At 42.2% G+C, this 17,861-nt stretch overlaps 1 protein-coding gene across 1 annotated transcript in view; it reads left to right on the forward strand.

Moving 5' to 3' along the window:
• Positions 1-17,861, forward strand: part of LOC124545171 (inverted formin-2-like) — a 405,109-nt gene that overhangs the window by 172,516 nt on the left and 214,732 nt on the right. Inside the window, exon 2 of the mRNA XM_047124011.1 lies at positions 9,536-9,788. Within this exon, the coding sequence (XP_046979967.1) occupies positions 9,547-9,788 (242 nt within the window). The 5' untranslated portion in view covers positions 9,536-9,546. The remainder of the gene's footprint in view (positions 1-9,535; positions 9,789-17,861) is intronic.

The raw sequence follows: 17,861 nt of genomic DNA on the forward strand, positions 1-17,861 counted from the left end.
TTTTGATAGGTAACTGCCTATTTGTTACTATTTAACGCGTGGTTCTCCGGGGCTTTCAGTGTTTATCAAAAGTATAAAACTCGTTAATACATCACGACTGATAAGTTTCGCTCTTAGGAACCTTTTCACGTGATACTAGCTTCTTGGTATCATTCTTTATCATAGCCATAATACAACAATATATCTCAGTTTTTGACGTCGCGACCATTGCTTTAAGATTTAACAACTTTATAGCGGTTACGGAGCCTAGAACATGTGGAGATAAGCAACCGAAGACTGTTTCTTTCACTTTTCCAGCGCTGAAACGCCCTAGAGAGAGTAAAGTGAAGCAGCTATTATTTCTGGTCACTGTCGTAATCTTTTGCAGCAATTTATGATGCACCTTAGACGGTCACTTCTTGACTCATAGTAACGCACGCCATCAATCCCTGAACTAAAACTTTCGCACCCACGTGCGGATTATTGATCGACTCATTAGCTTCTTGCGTAAACCTCGCAGATTCGTCTATGAGCCTTACCTACTGCCGTATTTAGAGCAATCAAATAACGAAACATTCCCTGACGATGCTCACGTGTGGCGGCCTTTACGATGCTGATCATGTTTATAAACACCTGCCGTCTCTAGTATACCCAGCTCCAAATAAGAGTATATTTACAGCCTAAACAGCAGCTTTGGCAAGGTCAAAGTCAAATGGCAGCCTTGTCGCCGTGCAGCCAGGATTTATAAATGCATCTAGTTTTCCGTATTATGAATCTCAGAATAGATGTCTGTCATTAAATATCACGTGGAGTGGGATCTGTTGTACGCAATATGAAATCGTATTAATTTTAATTTTAATAGTGAACAGCCTCGGTTGCACCGTTCACCTAGAATTTACCTAGGTTTCAGTCGGGATAACCCAACCTTCTTCAGAATAACAGTATCTACCGTTTGTCCATAGTGGACATAGTCAAGCTAAAACTACAGATCCATAAATTACCGTCAAACTGTAAAACTTATCTTGCATATTATAGAGTTCCAATACAGCACTCGTGGCTGCCGCATCGCGGCCGCGAAGTGGGGCCGAGGCAGTGCCAGATAAGTTCTACAGTTTGACGATAATTTATGGATTTGTAGTTTTAGCTTGACGATGTCCACTATGGACAAACGGTAGATACTGTTATCCTGAAGAAGGTTGGGTTATTCCGACTGAAACGTAGGTAAATTCTAGGTGAACGGTGCAACTGAGGCTGTTCATAATTAAAATAATATTTATACCGTTGCTGACAGCCCGCGAAATGTTGAAGATAATATGAAATCGAACTAGTGCGACTGCGTGACGCAGTCCTTAAGACTCTAAACTGTTTGTCCCTTCCACGATAGCTTCTCATTATTTGACTGATGGCACGTTAGTGGCTGAAAGGAAATAAGAAGGCATATAAAGTGGTTTATGCAAATTAGTGATACTGATAAAAGTAGCAATATGTGAGGAAAATATAAAGTAGCTAATACGAACGATGAGTATGATGTTGAGAGAGCAGTGCTACCGGCAGCAACCACCAAATGCAAACCAGAGACACTGCTGTCTGCTTTGGGCGCTTACAGACAGCGTGTAAGAGTATAAAAAGCAAGAGTGGCGCTGAGGGTGAGTCAGTGAGAGCAGACACATTAGGCAGCCAACTTGGGCCTCGATGATGATCAAATTTTTCTGGAGGACTGCAATGGAAACCATACGCAAGTGGCGTGAATAAAGTAAGAGTATTCTTGGTATTCAATACATGACACTTAGCGTAAAAGTCGTTAATACATCACGACTGATAAGTTTCGCTCTTAGGGACCTTTTCAGATGATACTAGCTTCTTGGTATCGTTCTTTATCACAGCCATAATACATCAATATATCTCAGTTTTTGATAAACTCTTAGAGCTACGTCGCGACCATTGCTTGACCGCCAAGCTTGGTAATTTTTTTGTTCCCATAACGGTGTTTATTTTAACTTAAGACAATTAAATATCTCAAAAACGACGTGTTGTTTGAAAAAAAATGTTCTAGATGAAAAGTCAATATTAAGGGTACATCTGCCTGTGCTGCAACTGGCCACTTCCTAACTACCCCTCCTGCACGGCGGAGTCAGCTTTCTATTTCCAAATGGAAACCTCCTCCTCCCCATTTTACTGTATATTCGAATTCTACGCCAAAAGATACGTGCGGTTTAGTTAAACCATTGTTTCCATTCGTGGTAGATGGCACTGTAATCGACAGATTTGCGATTAAGAACCGACACATTTGAATCTAAATTTCATTTACGATGTAAATGAAAACCTTTGCTTTCTAACGGTTGATGTTTATATTCCAGATTTTCATTAGTGTTGCAAATTTGATAGTACGGTACAGATGGTTAGCAGTTCCACTGTATTGTTAGACGCTGCTTTTAGTGTGATCCAGGAACAACGAATTGGATGTTATAGTTTTATGTTTCTTTTGGGATGCTTGATATCGGTAAGTCCCGTTGCCTTTCATTAATGGTGCGCTTGACTTCGGTGACTACTCTTGTCTCTCACCACTGAGGTGTTTCTTGCCGCCTCGCCGTAAATAAAAATTATTTCGATCTTGTCTGCAACAGATACAGCATCCATCAGGCCAGCTGTGATACAACAGGCTCCAGCGAGGGGTGGTGCCGAGGCGTTCTGTGGTCGTGCTTATAAAGCCACGCGGGCCGCTGAGCGATGAGGCAAGCGCGCGAATGTTTGCACGATATGTGATATTCCTTGGTAGGCGCGTCTGTCACTGTTTACTTCTTGGAGATTTTACCTTATTACAGTGGTTGTGGTTTGTATTGCCCGGAAACCAAGTAGCGGCCAGCGTGAGAGTTAGAGTGGTTGGATGGAAACACACACCAAAATCATCCACCCTGATGGCGCGGCCACCGAAATCACGCGTTCAGATGGTTTAGGGACTCATCACAATCGACCCCGTAGGGAACAGAAAGCAGTGTTAACGTACAAGTGGTTTACTTGCCAGCAACGTCAGTGTTTAGCCACATTATTAGCACCGTGTAATCACATTTGCAACATTCAAGTAACGTTGAACCTACCGTCAGAACACAAAGGCTTACATTACATCGTAAATGAAACGTACGAGCAGTATCAAATTCGTAGGTTCCTAAGTGCAGAAACAGGCGATTACAGCGCCCTCTACCCCGAATGGAAGAAAACAATGGTTCAGAGTATCTTTTGGCGAAGAATCCGAAAATTCAATAAAAATGGTGGAGGGGTTACCAAGAGAAAATACAAAGTTGACCCACCCACGCAGGAGGGATGTGGTTAGGAGGTGGCTAGTTGTAGCACAGACAGATGCCCCCTTCACTAATAGTAACTCTTCACCTAGAACGTTTTTATAGATGCGTCGCTTTCGAGATATTTAGTTGTCTCAAGTTATAATAGACATCCTGTAAAAGCGAAGCTGCAGCGTATGGAATCTCTCAAAAGGAAGGCACACTGGACTCGTATTCGGGAGGACGACGGTTCAATCCCGTCTCCAGCCATCCTGATTTAGGTTTTCCGTGATTTCCCTAAATCGTTTCAGGCAAATGCCGGGATGGTTCCTTTGAAAGGGCACGGCCGATATCCTTCCCCATCCTTCCCTAACCCGAGCTTGGACGTTAAACAACACTAACCTCACCTCAAAAGGAAGGCCGACGTGACACTTGCACAGGTATGCTTCTGGCAGCTCCGGCCTACTGTGGGATTCAGTGAAGACAGCTCGTACCACACTGGCATTGCCATTCCCTCTTCCTGACGACAATGATAGAGACAGCTATCGGAGAATCGAAGGTTTTATTAGAAATGGTGAGTCTCCGAGAAGATTTTGTTTAGGCCATAGGCAAATCGGAAGCAGGAAGTTAAAAGTTTGTCTTTCTGTTGTCTCTAGGAAAATGTTGAACTGGGACATTATGTGTCGAGGGTGACGCATACTCGACTTTCCACAATATACAGTCGCATGAATTTTTAGCCATCGGTTCGGCATCCAGGTGATTCAGCCAAGGACAGCCAAGGGTAAGAGGTTTGCCTGTTACCTTTGCCATTACGTACTCGAAGCCTTATGAGACCGGCAACATGCCGATTGCGTCCTGCCTTTACTGCAACCACCGGAAGGATGATGTCATGGTGTATTACGTGACAACCCCGTGCAGGTGAGGTGTGTGCGAGACGATCAGCTACACGTGTATCGCATTCTGCTCGTTACTCTAGGAATAGTTTGCAGTGGTCACGCCAAAAGAACGGACTGCAAAGTCAGCTGATAATCGGTCTGTTTACCATTGACTCAGCTGCTATACCACAAAGTGACAACGTCGTATTTTGAATGCTAGAAGTTGGGGTTCATTGTCATCCGTCGAAACATGCGCGGATGGTGTCGCAGGTTCTCCATGTGCTAAAAAAATGGTTCAAATGGCTCTGAGCACTATGGGACTTAACGTCAGAGGTCATCAGTCCCCTAGAACTTAGAACTACTTAAACCAACTAACCTAAGGACATCACACACATCCATGCCCGAGGCAGGATTCGAACCTGCGACCGTAGCGGTCGGGCGGTTCCAGACTGAAGCGCCTAGAACTGCTCGGCCACACTGGTCGGCTCTCCATGTGGTAAAGGCGGGTGTCTACGCACATATGTACATATGCACAAGGCGAAATTCAGAGTACACAAGATATAAAAGAGTAGTGCATTGGCGGAGATGTCTTTTGTACTTAGGTGATTCATGTGAAAGGGTTTCCGATGTGATTACAGCTGCAAGATGGAGATTAATAGACTTTGAACGCGGGATGGTAGTTGGAGATAGGCGCAAGGGACATTCCATTTCAGAAATCGTTAGGATTTTCAATATTCCGAGATCAAATGTCAAGAATGTGCCAAGAACGCCAGATTTCAGACATTGCCTCTCACAACGGACAACGCAGTGGTCGACGGCTTCACTTAACTACAGATAGCAGCGGCATCTGCGTAGAGTTGTCACTGTTAAGAAACAAGCATCATTGCGTGAAATAGCCGCAGAAATCAATGTCGTACGTCCGACGAATGTATTGGTTAGGACAGTGCGGCGAAATATGCCGTTAATGGGCTATGGCAGCAGACGACCGATGTGGCCGCCTTTGCGAACAGCTCGACTTCACCTGCAGCGCCTATCCTGGACTAGTGACCATATTGGTTGGACTCTAAACGACTGGAAAACCGTACCATCGAGTCCCGATTTCGGTTGATGACAGCTGATGGTAGGGTTCGGTTATGGGGCAGATTCCACGACACCATGGACCCAAGTCGTCAACAGGGCACTGTACAAGCTGGTGGTGGCTCCATAATGGGGTGGACAGTGTTTACATTGAATGGACTGGGTCCTCCGGTCCAACTGAACCTTTCATTGACTGTAAATGGTTATGTTCGGCTACTTGGAGACCATTTGCAGCCACCCACGGACGCCATGTTGCCAAACAACGATGGATTTTTTTTTATGGATATCAAGTCGCCAGTCACTGGGCCACAGTTGTTCGCGACTGATTTGAAGAACATTCTGGACAAGTCGAGCGAATGATTTTGCCACCCAGACCGCCCGATATGAACACATCGAACATTTATCGGAGATAATCAGGAGGTCAGTTCGTGCAAAAAATCCAGCACTGGAAACACTTTCGCAATTTTGGACGGCTGCAGAATCACCATAGCTTAGTATTTTTGCAGCGGGCTTCCAACGACTACTTGAGTAAATGCCACGTCGAGTTGCTGCACTACGGCGGGCAAAAGGTCAGACACGATATTGGGAGGTATCCCATGACTTTTGTTGTCACTGCGCATATTAGACACACACAGTGCTCATGTAAGTCGTAAGTGGATACAATAGGTGATTTCCCCCTGCAATACAATGCTCGAGCACACATGACTCTGCCCATAGTCACGCATCAGAAAACAGTTGAGTCGTCACCTTGCTATCCTGGACCGAATTCCGTAGGCTGCAGTGGTTTGCTCTCGAGAGGCGTGTTTTAAGACCTGGTCATATACACTCAGAGCATTTTTGTAGGAAGTAAATATCGTTCTTCAAAGACACCACCGTTATGACTACGCGTCGCTCTATGTATCGTATTGGTGGTAGGGATGATTACGCGTTGTGCTCTCATCGCACGGACAGTAGCGGTGTTTGTCTTTTTGGTTCAACGCATTTTACACGTCCATTAACTTTTTTTCCCTGGCTCTATGTTTTCGAGTACAGGTCCAAGCAAAGTAAGGCATGTGACAAAATTATGCACCTTTGTCTTCTTGTTTGTTTTGAAAGCCATGTTTCCACTTGTTATAATCCAATGGTAAAAAACATACCGCTTTTTTCCGTGCAGTTCCTGCGTGCTTACGTCACGAAACGGAAAGAAGATAAAGATCAAATAGGGATAGGTTTGTTTATAAATAAATAAATCTTCCGCTACCAGTCACGATTTTTCTTTATTTTACTTTTCGCACGTCGCGTTTCGAGAAATAATTCCAATTTTCAAGTGCGTTTTTTGTGTGTATTAAGCCATTTTTTTATGTTGTCAGTGTGTGTGTGTGTGTCTGCTTCATTTCGTTGACTTTTACTGCAACACACAAGAAAAACGGGACTTTTTAGTTGGGTATCATTTCTTTTGGTGAGGTTTGGTGTTTAGTTACGTTCTGATTCATACTTTGTCATAGATCAGTATGAGACTGAGACAGTTGTGTGATTGTTACATTTGGTGTAGAACTCGACGAGCTTCTTAAACCTTGTTGTAAGAAGCGAAGATTTAAAATTGTAGCGGCCGGCCGGGGAGGCCGAGCGATTCTAGGCGCCACAGTCTGGAACCGCGCGACCGCTACGGTCGCAGGTTAGAATCCTGCCTCGGACATGGATGTGTGTGATGTCCTTAGGTTAGTTAGGTTTAAGTAGTTCTAAGTTCTAGGGGACTGACGACCTTAGAAGTTAAGTCCCATAGTGCTCAGAGCCATTTTTTTTTTAAAGTGTCGAAAATTTACGTCAAAATACGAAAGATAAGATCGACGAGAACGGTATAGAGCGGACTTAACAAGTCTACGCACATCTGCGCAGCGCCACAAAGTAAACTGAGCGTGATGATTGTGCTACTTGCAGCTTTCGTTATCTCAAAAGACGATCAACTGAAGTGGATGTCTAAGGGACCGCCAAATGAAAACGAGACAGATGAAAAAACTGTTCATTGTATCAAAAGTAATCACCTTAACTGTTAATACATTTATCTCACTTCTGCAGCGCAACTCAAACCACCTTGGCAACATGTGGGCGGGCATAATCCTACAACAAAATGACGCCGACAATGAACATTCCTAGGCGTGTGGGTTTCATGGCACGCTTCAGTTTTCGCGATGTGTCCACGTCACTCTGTCGGTTAATTGTGGTGCCGCAGTGGGATCTTGCAGTCAAAGAAAATGGTCTTCATGACTTTTCCCTTTGTTGTTTCGACTATTTACAGTAGTTCCGCTGGGTAGCCCTTACACATCTTCTATACTGTCCAGACCTCTCCCCATGCGATTTCCATATGTTTGGAGGCCTGAAGTGACACATTAGTGGCCGTTGACTTGCTTAGGACGAAGAGGTGTACGTCTGAGTAGTACAATCACGGTTCCTTAGGCAACTGCAAAAATTTTTCCGTGGAGGGAGTGACCGTCTTGTCTCACAGTGGGATAAACGTATTGACTGTTGTGGTGGTTATATTTGAAATAACGAGCAGTTACCTAAATTTCTTTTCCATCTGTCTCGTTTTCATTTCACCGCCCCCTTGTATATAAGTGGAAACACTTTCAGCTTGGTTCTCAAGAACGACCTGGCTGCAAGAAAGACACAGTTGCATCTATTTAAAACGCTGTAAATATGATTACCATAGTTCTTACATCTTTACAAAGTATCAAATTAGGTCACTTGACAGCTCACGAAATTAAAATTTAGTCATTCATTAATTCCGTAACCAAGGCAATTATTGTATTTTGATACATAAATCGTTGATTACTTTTTCAGATTTCAGTACACATCTCAAAGTGATTGCGCAGAAAGTCTTCGGTGGTTACTCGAATACTACCACACTGTTGTTGTTGTTGTTGTTGTTGTTGTCTGCAGTCCTGAGACTGGTTTGATGCAGCTCTCCATGCTACTCTATCCTGTGCAAGCTGCTCCATCTCCCAGTACGTACTGCAGCCTACATCCTTCTGAATCTGCTTAGTGTTTCCATCTCTTGGTCTCCCTCTACGGTTTTTACTCTCCACGCTGCCCTCCAATACCAAATTGGTGATCCCTTAATGCCTCAGAACATGTCCTACTAACCGCTCCCTTCTTCTGGTCAAATTGTGCCACAAACTCCTCTTCTCCCCAATTCTATTCAATACCTCCTCATTAGTTCGACCCATTCTTCTGTAGCACCACATTTCGAAAGCTTCTATTCTCTTCTTGTCCAAACTACTTATCGTCCATGTTTCACTTCCATACATGGCTACACTCCACACAAATATTTTCATAAACGACTTCCTGACAAATCTATACTCGATGTTAACAAATTTCTCTTCTTCAGAAACGCTTTCCTTGCCATTGCCAATCTACATTTTATATCCTCTCTATTTCGACCATCATCAGTTATTTTGCTCCCCAAATAAGAAAACTCCTTTACTACTTTAAGTGTCTCATTTCCTAGTCTAATTCCCTCAGCATCACCCGAGTTAACTCGACTACATTCCATTATCCTCCTTTTGCTTTTGTTGATGTTCATCTTATATCCTCAAGACCCTGTCCATTGCGTTCAACTGCTCTTCCAGGTCCTTTACTGTCTCTGACAGAATTACAGTGTCATCGGCGAACCTCAAAGTTTTTATTTCTTCTCCATGGATTTTAATACCTACTCCGAATTTTTCTTTTGTTTCTTTTACTGCTTGCCGGCCGAAGTGGCTAGGCGCTACAGTCTGGAACCGCGCGACCGCTACGGTCGCAGGTTCGAATCCTGCCTCGGGCATAGATGTGTGTAATGTCCTTAGGTTAGTTAGGTTTAAGTAGTTCTAAGTTCTAGGGGACTGATGGCCTCAGAAGTTAAGACCCATAGTGCTCAGAACCATTTGAACCAACCTTTACTGCTTGCTCAGTATGCAGTTTGAATAACACCGCGGATACGTTACAACCCTGTCTCACTCCCTTCCCAACCACTGCTTCCCTTTCGTGTCCCTCGACTCTTATAACTGCCATCTGGTTTCTGTAGAAACTGTAAATAGCCCTTCGCTCCCTGTATTTTACCGCTGCCACCTTGAGAATCTGAAAGAGATTATTCCAGTCAACATTGTCAAAAGCTTTCTCTAAGTCTACAAATGTTCGAAACGTAGGTTTGCCTTTTCTTGTTCTAGCTTCTAAGATAAGTCGTCGGGTCAGTATTGCCTCACGTGTTACTGCCTCACTGAGCTGTTTATTCTATGAAATGTGTTCTAGCGCAGTGCTGCCTGTCAGAGATGTGGAGACCGGCGTGTGTTGTAGTGCTGGCGCTCTGCTGTGCAGGTCCTCGCGGGATGAGCTCGCAGGAGCTGTGGACGCACGCGGTGGAGAAGAGCACTCGCGGCCGCGGTGGGGGCGGCTGCGGGGGCGGCGCGCGCGGCCTGCGGAGGGCGAGCAGCAGCCAGCAGCTGCTGGCCGACCTGCGCCGCGGCGCAGACCTCTCGCGCTGGGAGCCCGAGCTCTGCATCCAGATGCTCAGCATCCCCGCCTCGCAGAACTACTCCGCCATCTGCAAGCTGCTCCAGAAGGCGCCTCAGTGAGTACCGCGCTCTGCGGCCAGCTGCACTCTTCCGCTCGCAGTACGACTGGCATTCGTTCTCCAAACTAGTGCTGCATATTCTGAATGTTAGTGAAAGCACATTGTAATTAGACAAATTGCTCTGCATAGGTACTACTGTAAAGCATTTTCTTTCAGCGCGGAAATTCTTCCAAAGAAATGTAAAAGCAAAATCACAATATTCTAGTAATGTTTTTTGAAGTTGATGGGCGCCTGGGGCCAACTCTGTGGATTCAGCGAGCAAACTTGAGGAGCGCCCGCGGGCGAGCTGGTACATGTTGTACTGTGTCAGATGCCGAGTTTGCTGTGCTGTTTAACTGACCGTTCTGAATAAAATATTAAATATGGACCTTCTAACAATACCACCACTTGCAAAGTAGGTTAGAAATGAGATTAATAATGTTGCTCACGCAGCATATGTTCACTTTATCGGGCAACAACAAAGTTATTGACTGTGGATGGTATCGCCAGAATGGAAATAATGAAGTCACTGTAAAAAAAGTCATTAATTTTGGCACTTATCTTGAATGGACTCCCACGTAGATTTCGTCGAAGTTGTTGTGGCTCATCTTGTTGATTCTAGGGTGATTCCACTTTGACTGCTAGAAAGTCCAGATCTCTATTTTGGCGATATTTGAATACCTAACAAATGCGTTTTTCAGGAAATTCTTAATGATCAAACAATCCAAGATCAGAACAATGGTATGGTAGAAATAATTTTTGACTTGGTGTTCACGATCCACATTTTTATTAAACTTCTTGTAAATTCATATATACTTCTTCTTAATTGTCACATCATCAAGAAACCAGTTTTGTATCAATCTTCATATATTTAATTTCCACTTTAACCAAACACAAGACTAGACTGTTCTTTTACAAAGCGAAATAACAACTTCTGCAGAGTGAAACAAAGACTGATCTGTGCGCATTCTTACCAAAACGGTTACAAGTCAAAGACTATGACAGTCTCACAGAAATGAACACACACAAGAACCATATCATTGTAATTTATCGATACATCGGAGTACCTACACATTAATAAAACCAAATGTGAATATTGTCACAAAAATACGTCTGTTACTTCGCAGAAAAGTAGTACGATATTACTGGTATCGAGAACTGGGGTTGGAGTGCCGTAATGGTCACGTAAATAAAGAATCATTACAACCTATTCTCAGTTGTTAAAGATACTGCTTCTGAAATTCAGAATGCTGCGTAAGGATCCGTGTAAAATCGTGGCCATGGTCGCTAGTGCCACAATCAGTTGTCCTGCTCTGAGCTGCTGTTGAGAAAATGAGAGATATATGCATACGTATTATGAATTACAGTCCCTGTCGCGTTTTCCGGTCTGTATATTATGGCTATCCTCAGGAACTATTGTCTGGATTTTGATATCGTTTCACTAATAGATACTGGTTCAGAATGACGGTTGAAGTATAATACCCTTTTTTTAATAATAAAGAGATTCTAATACGAGTGGTATTACTTGTTCCATATTTAATTGAAGTTTAGAGTGATACGTCGGGGCAATGATGGGAGCCACGAGTTCGTCAGGTAGAGTAGACGACATTAAAAAACCAGTAAAGCCACCGCATGTTATTCCGTCTGTGTTTTAAGGCTAATCTTTATCCGGTTTTCACTAATAAAGTGATTCACAATGAAGGTTTGTATATATCATTACATACTATAAATAAGTCGTCGTCCTGTAGATACTCAGTGCCAGTTGTGTGACGCGGCGATGCGTCGCTGATACAACGTAAATCTAAATTACGAGGGGTGTTTGAAAAGTCCGTGAAAAAATAAAAACTACTTGCGTGTTTGGGGTAAATCTTTTTTATTTTTCGACATAGTCTAAAAGGAGACTTTTACGCTTCGTCCAGCGCTGTTCTAACTTGTTGATCCCTGCCGAATAATAGATATTGTCCAAATCTGCAATATAGCTATTAGTTGCTGCAATCACCACCTCGTTTGAATAAAGTATTTGTCCCTCCAGCCATTTCTTCAAATTGGGGAACAAATAGTAGTCCGAGGGAGACAAGTCTGGAGAATACGGGGAATGTCAAACGAGATGGAATCCTATTTCCATTCATTTTGCGACCACAACTGCTGAGGTGTGTGCTGGTGCATTGTCGTAATGGAAAAGGACTTTTTTGCGGTCCAATAACCGGCGTTTTTCTTGCAGCTCGGTTTTTAAACGGTCGAATAACGATGAATAATATGCACCTGTAATAGTTTTACCCTTTCCCAGATAGTCGATGAGGATTATCCCTTGTGAATCCCAAAAGACAGTCGCTATAACCTTTCCACCGAAGGACTGGTCTTCGCCTTTTTTGGTGCAGATTCTCCCTTGGTAAGCCATTGTTTAGATTGTTGTTTGGTCTCAGTAGTATAGTAATGTATCCATGATTCATCCACAGTGACGAAAAGACGCTGAAAGTCCTGCGGATTTTTCATGAACAGCTGCAAACCATCCATGCAACACTTCACACGATTCAGTTTTTGGCCCAACCTCAGCAATCGCGGAACCCATCTTGCGGATAGCTTTCTCATGTCCAAATGTTTATGCAAAATATTATGTACCCCGTTCATTCGAGATGCCCACAACACTAGCAATCTCACGCACCTTAACTCTTCTGCCATCCTTCACCATATCATGAATTTTATCAATGATTCTGGAGTCGTAACCTCCACAGGACACCCAGAACGTTCAGTACCACCTGTGCCCATATGGCCAATCCGAAAATTTTGAAACCACTTATAAACTGTTCTAATCGAAGGTGCAGGGTCACCGTAATGTTTATCAAGCTTCTCTTTAGTCTCCTGAGGCGTTTTGCCTTTCATAAAGTAATATTTAATCACCACACGAAATTCTTCTCCGTCAATTTTTTGACAGTCATTCGACTTCCTTGATTCACAGAAAGAAATAGACCAATATGGCTGAAACTTCGTGTGCGTTCTTTCCAAAGATGGTACTAACTAAACATGACCTCGATAAGCACCGGTGGTGCCATCTCTAGGACTTTACAAGGACTTTTCAAACGCCCCTCGTACTTCCACAAGAACATGCCTTCCTCCAAAACAAGTATCTTTATAGCTTCTCTAGCTCCATCGGTAGAAGACTGTGCACGGTTATTTCATTTTTGATATGTTACGTAATTTTTTGCGTCGAATCCTGTTACTTGCGTTACAGTATTCCGAAAATTTTCAATCCAAATAAACCAATGATCATCTCCAGTCCTCTGTGAGGAATTTTCAACTCCACGACTACCGTTTTCGTGCATACATAATTTGATTAGCATTACTGTATCTATGTGATGCCAAAACATCTTTATTTCAACTCAGCGAATAATGCTGAAGTCGGTTTTGCGTGTTAGGGAAGAATCCAGTTTAGTGCCAACCGCTGTTCAGTCCACCACCAATAGTCCGTAGGCTGACGATGTTGACGTCACAGTAACGAAGACCCGTCACGTGACTGGCTTAGGAAACACCGAAAGTCGCCGAGAGCGCAATGTCAGTGTTGTTTAACAGCTGCACGTAGAATCTGCCGCTCGAAATGACATGTCTCGTCTTCCCATCCCTAGCTGGCAATTTCAGAACCAGACTTTGAATCTGGCGTACATTGTGGTTCGGACGCAAATGAATATGATAATTAAATCAAGACCCTACGCTGTCGACAGGCGTTGATATACATCAACGGGGACAATTGAAATGTGTGCCCCGACAGAGACTCGAACCCGGGATCTCCTGCTTGCGTAGCAGACGCTCTATCCACCTGAGCCACCGAGGGCAAAGAGGATAGTGGGACTACAGGGATTTATCTCTTGCACGCTCCCCGTGAGACCCACATTCCCAACTTAATGTCCACACACTACTCATAACTCGCGGCAGACAATCTTACCGAGCCCCGTAAGAGTTCGGGCAATGCGTGTGAATCCAGCACAGAAGAAGAAAGTCAATGGCCGGTTAGCCTTAACTATATGAAGATGGTATCTGTTCTTTCGGACATCTCCACATGCAAATGAATATAGTAAAGAATATTACGTTGGCTGCTGTGTACTGTAACCTTGATTCCCAAACTTCCGGACTTGACAGATAACACGGTAACTGCATACAATTATTAAGTGCAGCGTGTCACTGGCAAAGGGAAAAAAGGCAACTTCGACTAAATGAAAGAAGACGAAGAGCATACTGTAACAACGCAAAAGAATGAACGTAAAACCCGTTCTAGACCGTCAAGTAAGAGTGTCTACTTTCGAGGCTTAGGAGTCAATACAGAAAGCTTTTAAATGCCGGAGGTTTAAGGCTGAAACGATTCCAAATTTGGAAATACGATACGTTTGACAACAGAAAATGAAAACAGTAAACTGAGTATAATTAGCTAAAAAGAATAGAAAACAGATACATTACAAAAAGCTTTGTGGCTGGTTTTACAAAGTGTAGTTGCAGTTAACCTATCTGGTCCCATCGTTTCAAGGAAACACACAAAAAATTTAATTGATCGGTTTGAAGAATAACTTACCGGTTTTTCTGAACAGTATAGAATCTAATGACAGTATCTAATAAACAGAAGAAGAAGACAGGATTTACATATGATTCTTATAATGAGAAGTTATAAAATACTGGGAATTTTGAAAATGGTGACTTAACGTATAGCAAATAGTGGATTTATTTATAACTAGTAAATAACAATGACTACCGACAGGCATTGCCTCAGTTTCAACCGATGCTCACCATTAACCTACGCCTGGAATTTAGAACTTAAACTTTATGCTTTCTTCCGTCGCTTATAATTCTGCACTTGGTTTGCGCCCCCCTCAAATATTATGCACCATCTCTCGGTGAACCTTTCAATCTTGTTAGTTCTTATCCGCTTTCAACAAATAAAGAAAAAGTTCTCTATAGTTTTAGATAATATTTTTATGACTGAAATTTTATGTTTTACAAGGGCGATGCTGAACTACATTATTTTACTTCACTTTCCACAACTCTAGCCGGCCGAGGTGGCCGCGCGGTTCTAGGCGCTACAGTCTGGAACCGCGCGACCGCCACGGTCGCAGGTTCGAATCCTGCCTCGAGCATGGATGTGTGTGATGTCCTTAGGTTAGTTAGGTTTAAGTAGTTTTAAGTTGTAGGGGACTCATGACCTCAGATGTTAAGTCCCATAGTGCACAGAGCCATTTGAACCATTTTTGAACCACAACTCTAGACCGGCTTTGTATTATGTCACTGACATTAATTTTTGTGATGACTAACAATTTTCGTGTTTCCTTTAATAAATATGTGGTTTGCAACGTTTCAGGTTAAAAAATTAGTTATTCAGCTACAGACATTATTTATTAATACTGGATCCTCTTCCTCCTTCATGTTGGCAGCTAAAAGTTGAGTGAGCAGCAGAAATACTGGCATAACTGTGCTTCTCTGGTCGATAGCAAAAGCGTAGCGTAGTGTTAAAGAAAGCTGAGTTAAGAAGATGAACCTCAGAATGAAACGAAAAGACTTCTCTGATACTTCTCGACTTCAGCAGGTACCGGAATGACACGTTGATTCACGTCAGACTGCAGTGCCAAAATAAGCGGCTGTATGTTTATTATTAATATATCAACCGAAAAACATTTCTAAGACTGAAGACAAGTTGATGTTATTCTCTCACAGTTCCAAAGTAATTTACATTACAACTACTTGCAGTTATGGAAACAGTGGAAAAACTGAAAGCACATTGAATTTAGAATCTACGACTAATTATAGATTAGCTATTTATCTCAGAGTATAGCCAATTAGGAAATGTCCATTACTTCATTTGACACAGAAATTATGGGAGGAAAACCCGTCAGATAAAGCGTGAGTTACCTGATAAGCTCTGATGTTGGTCGCGATATTTGTGAATAAGAGGCACTAATTGTTGGCCTGGAAAGGCATAGAGAAGTTGTGAACACAATTCAGAACGTTCGTTCGTCACGCAGATGTTGTAATCGTTTAGTATTCGAGACATAGCACAGACATCTTCAGTGCCATTTGCGTCATTTGTTTTCCGGTGTGGAAAAGTGATCGTCGTCCTTATTGAGGTACTGGGTTATGGCCGTATTTTCAAAACATAAATTAAACTTAACTGCGCTGCGGTTTTTCCCCAAACTTCCAACGTAATGAATCATACTACAAGTCTTTCAGTTCCTCAGAGAAACTACATTGTTAACCAGTTCTCCGATTTATGATCTCAACATTGTTTTTCAACTTACAGTTTCCATCTGGTGATTGTCTATTCTGTAGCCTTCAGTTACAGGCACAGTAATTCACCTTATTGTTCTGTCATGTGATTCCAGTACTTAAAAACATTGAAGTTTATGAAGCATTTTTTCCTCCGTTGTATGAGACCGAAGTCATGATCTGAGGCATATATGAGTGACTTCTGAAAATAAGTTGTTGTCGTTTTGGGTAAGGACGATTTGATTGCCTGTGTATCACGCATCCTTTGGCGAAATGCTGAGAAGTTTCTGTGAGGTTTCTCGTCGCAACGTCAGAGTTTTCCAGAAATTTTAACTTTTACAGAAAATCCTTAAATATAGTGTGAGTAAAATTACGAAATAAAAATTGAGTTAGTTACAGTTTGTTTTTCAACTTACAGTTTGCATCTGGTGATTGTCTATTCTGTAACCTTCAGTTACAGGTACAGAAATTCACCTTAATTCTGCCTCTCGATCACGGGGCCCGGGTCCGATTCCCGGCCGGGTTGGGAATTTTCTCTGCCCGGGGGCTAGGTGTTTGTGTTGCACTCATCATTTCATCATCATCATTCGTGATAGTGGCTAGATTGGATTGTGAAAAAATTTGGAGTGTGTAAATATTGGGAGTTCGTATGGGCACTAATGAGCGCGTAGTTGAGCGCCCCACAAACCAGACATCATCATCAGTACAATGATTCTCCGAACTTAACGAAATAAAAAACAATTCAAAGGTAACACAGGAGAAGAACAAGCAATAATTTGAAAGGCAGAGTGCAGTAATAAAGTCACAGAATTAGACATAGGGAAATAATGAGTACTTTACATTATTATTTCTCGTGTAAAGGACTACCAATTGCATGTTTCCTAACACTAAGTGAAAATACAGGGAAACGACAGATCATTATCAAAGGGAGAAACAAAAGGTTGTCGAAAGGTCAGTGGTGTCCGTATCATCTTCAAGTAGAAACCTAAGCGGATCATTTTCTTACACTCGTTGCAGATAGAATTACTTCTTGTTCTTACTGAGATAAAGACAGTAAGAAAAAACTTACAACACGTTATATAAAGCTTTCGGTGATTATCTGAATACCAGTTTTCGGCATGCCTGGCTCTTTATATTTAACTCCGTTGTCATTGGAATTAGAAAATTTGCCAGTGTTTACGCATCACTCTACTGCAAATGTTGTTATCCACGGAAAATTCAGCCCTCCTACTATACGGTCTAAATGCTTCTAGTGTTCTGTCAATATTAAATATAGTATAGAGTGTTTTCATTCAGAACAAATCAGTACCATACACATAACTAGTAATGTAATGCAATGTAATGTAATGTAATGCAATCCCCCATCTAAATATTAGCGAGTAAGTAATCAAAATGCTATGTCAATAGTATAAAAAACTGACTGGCGCAGGCGACGGTTTTATTTTTAATTACATATTTTACATTACATTTATTTACATATTTTACATTACATTTAATTACATATTTTAATGACATATAGTTGAATGTTTTTAAATAAGAAGATCCACAAACACCAAATAACGCAATATTGTTATAGCTTTAAATACCAAAAGAATTACATTAGCTGTAGATGTATAAGACAAGGAGAAAAAAATTGAAGCGTTGGCTAAATGACATGTGCAAAACAGCTATAGAGACCCACGAACGTACTTCTGTGAAGCGTAGGAGTAAAATATTAAGCATAGCTGCCACCAACAGATAATGTATGATATATGGAGCGAATTCCACAGATACGCTTGTCTAGAACTATCAGATAATTTCCTGCTTTTGTACGAAACAGCCAGTTCGTCCCTATATCAGCGTGTGTCATAA

The sequence above is a fragment of the Schistocerca americana genome, chromosome 1, assembly GCF_021461395.2.
Source record: "Schistocerca americana isolate TAMUIC-IGC-003095 chromosome 1, iqSchAmer2.1, whole genome shotgun sequence".
Classification (NCBI taxonomy): domain Eukaryota; kingdom Metazoa; phylum Arthropoda; class Insecta; order Orthoptera; family Acrididae; genus Schistocerca; species Schistocerca americana.